This window comes from Aspergillus homomorphus, assembly GCF_003184865.1.
Source record: "Aspergillus homomorphus CBS 101889 unplaced genomic scaffold BO97scaffold_112, whole genome shotgun sequence".
Lineage (NCBI taxonomy): Eukaryota > Fungi > Ascomycota > Eurotiomycetes > Eurotiales > Aspergillaceae > Aspergillus > Aspergillus homomorphus.
Genome location: NW_020291998.1, coordinates 2,632 through 5,044, shown reverse-complemented (window position 1 = coordinate 5,044; position 2,413 = coordinate 2,632). Strand labels below are relative to the sequence as shown.

The 2,413-nt window shown below is 42.7% G+C and overlaps 2 protein-coding genes across 2 annotated transcripts; both read left to right on the top strand.

Annotated features, from left to right (window-relative positions):
- Positions 1-145: 145 nt before the first annotated feature.
- BO97DRAFT_358529 (uncharacterized protein) lies at positions 146-1,236 on the top strand (the record flags this gene model as incomplete). The annotated part of the gene is made up of 4 exons (XM_025692262.1): positions 146-221; positions 291-639; positions 699-822; positions 874-1,236. Coding segments are annotated over 4 exons (912 nt in total), but the record flags the coding sequence as incomplete, so codon positions are not given.
- Positions 1,237-1,793: 557 nt separating this feature from the next.
- BO97DRAFT_439079 (uncharacterized protein) lies at positions 1,794-2,253 on the top strand (the record flags this gene model as incomplete). Its single annotated transcript, XM_025697952.1, has 3 exons — positions 1,794-1,994; positions 2,042-2,113; positions 2,164-2,253. The coding sequence occupies 3 exons, from the start codon at positions 1,794-1,796 to the stop codon at positions 2,251-2,253; spliced, it is 363 nt and encodes a 120-aa protein (XP_025545702.1).
- Between the last annotated feature and the right edge of the window lie 160 nt (positions 2,254-2,413).

Genomic DNA, 2,413 nt, shown 5'->3' with positions numbered 1-2,413 from the left:
AACATCTGCACTTTACTCTGTCTTTCTTAGTAAAGGCCTATTTCACATTCTCGGGGCCTGCCTAACGTTCCTGTAACGACGGTTTACTTCAATCTGAAGCACAGATTCTTGTTCGACCAACAAGTCAATAACATTCAAACTTAATATATCGGTAACCATTACTTCCAACATCGTTTCTTTGGATGAGTTGATACCCAGAGTGGTGAGTATCAAACGCGAAGGTATAAGCATTGTGAATTTGCTTCTTATTTACTCCGTTGGTGCAACCTCATACTAACATGTATATACAGATATGGATATAGAGCGATTGATACCTTGGGTATTTCAACATAAAGAAGCTGTTGTAGAAGATGACATAGAGTCCTGGCCTGATGAAGACTTTACCTTATCTATTTTCTTCGACAGTCTTCTGTCCCATTGTGCTTTATCGAGAGCTCGTTCTTCCCCTTGCAATGACTCTGGAGTTGAAAGCGCATGGAGAGCGAGGGAGACTGTTACAGTACCTTTGAGAAATTGGGAATTGGAGGGGAGAAAGAGCTGCTTGCAGTTTATTAAATCACAAGGTATACTTCTAAAGTTGCTTATGCAGATTGTGTACAAAAGTCTGGAGGACATAAAAAAAGCGGACCCTGAAATTCTGTGAGTCTAAATTTTCTTAAGTTCCTATTATCTTTATATTTTACTGACAATTTTGGAAGATTTCCAATAGCCGCCCCGAAAATGAAGTATATCATTGGTGGTACGCAATACCAGGCTAGATCAGAGGGCCAGATTGCTATCGGTTCCCGAGAGAAAAACCTTCCGATAGTTTCCTATACTGGTGTACGTTCAATCCCCCTTTTCACCTAGAGTCGCCACTCACTTCGAGTATAGTGGTTTATAGGACAGACATGGAGTGAACTTCTAGGGGAAACATTCAGTATAATGCTGGGACAGCTTGCGAGCAATCTAGGTGTCTGGAAAAACTGCAACGTGTTACGAGAGCAAGAGGTTTTTGTGATTGGATTTTACGGCTCCTGTATCCATGTTGCCCGCGGAATATTCACACTTGACCCTGTTTCCAGAGCTCATTCGCAAGGTCTTTCAGATATTGGAGCGTTCAATATCGACTTCACTCGAGGTTTTAATCTCTGCTTCAAGAGTGATTGGCTCGAAGCAGCTCGTGTACTAACGAGGCTTTTTCGTTACCTCTTCAGCGGCAGTTCAAGAGTTAGCGCAATGCGGGTCAACTTCTAATCAAAGCACCTAATGACAATTTCTCGATTCCTGGCTAAATGCGTTGTAGATTATATACTAGGATACAGTATTCATCGCAACTTGACCAGAAAGAGAAGGAATTTCAAGGAATCTTGACATCTCAAAGCCAGAATTTAAAGGATATTCCGCTGAACAGTAAGTCAATGTCTGCAGCTCTGTTGCTTGTTTTGTTGGGGCGTATTTTCGAATAATTGTCCTCGATTTGATTTCAATCCCATGACTTCTAATTGTTTCGTGGCGGAAAGCGGATATTTGCCAAGATCCACGCAGTGGGGCACGTGCTTTCATTGAAAAGATCAGTAATCTCTTGAGTTGGTGCCAAGTTTGGTCACGTGATGGGCCATGACTAACTGAGGTCCTCGGCCTCAAGAGATTGCCCCTCCACAACCCCTCGCATCACCGCCATGAATCTTTACCCTCACAATCAGTCAAGTCTGAAGACAGGTATTCAAAATCTCCCATGATAAACAATAGATTGCTAAGATCTGTATTACTTTTTCAGCTCCATCGACCTCTCTACGCGAATGCCCAGCGTAATGAACTACCAACTTTCCAAGGCGGCTAACGCCCTGCGAGAACAAATCAAGGAAATGATACCTGAGACAGCGACAGAGGATGACAAAAACGGAACTCCAAAAGCCACTGCTTCTATTGATGTGGAAGGAAGTAAGACCTATTCTAGCGTGCACGTCCACTCACTGGTGTTGAAAATGGTTAAGGAAATGGATATTGGAGAGGTATGCCTACTCGGTAGTATTTGTTGATATTGACTCATCAACTTCAGGGCTGGGGTTGGAATTTGGGACACTTCGCTGTACCGAAGCCCATACGCAACAAATATAACCGGATGTACCTCGTTTCACTATCTGACAAGACAATCTTACCCCTGGAGGACCTCTGGGAGAGGGAACATACACTTTCACTACTACCGAGCCTACAATTAGCCCATACGCCACCGTGATATTTGTTGTTCCATTGCAAAGTGCTGAGGGGTGAAGAGGTTCTCCATGCGTATGGGAAATTTCCAACTCCAGAAATATTTTCCACATGTAAATAGTTTATGGAAATTTTCGCAAATCAGATCATGAATGACAGTTATGACAAAACGAGCAGCTTGTTAAAATATTGAGGATAGGATAAAAATGCTTACCTATGC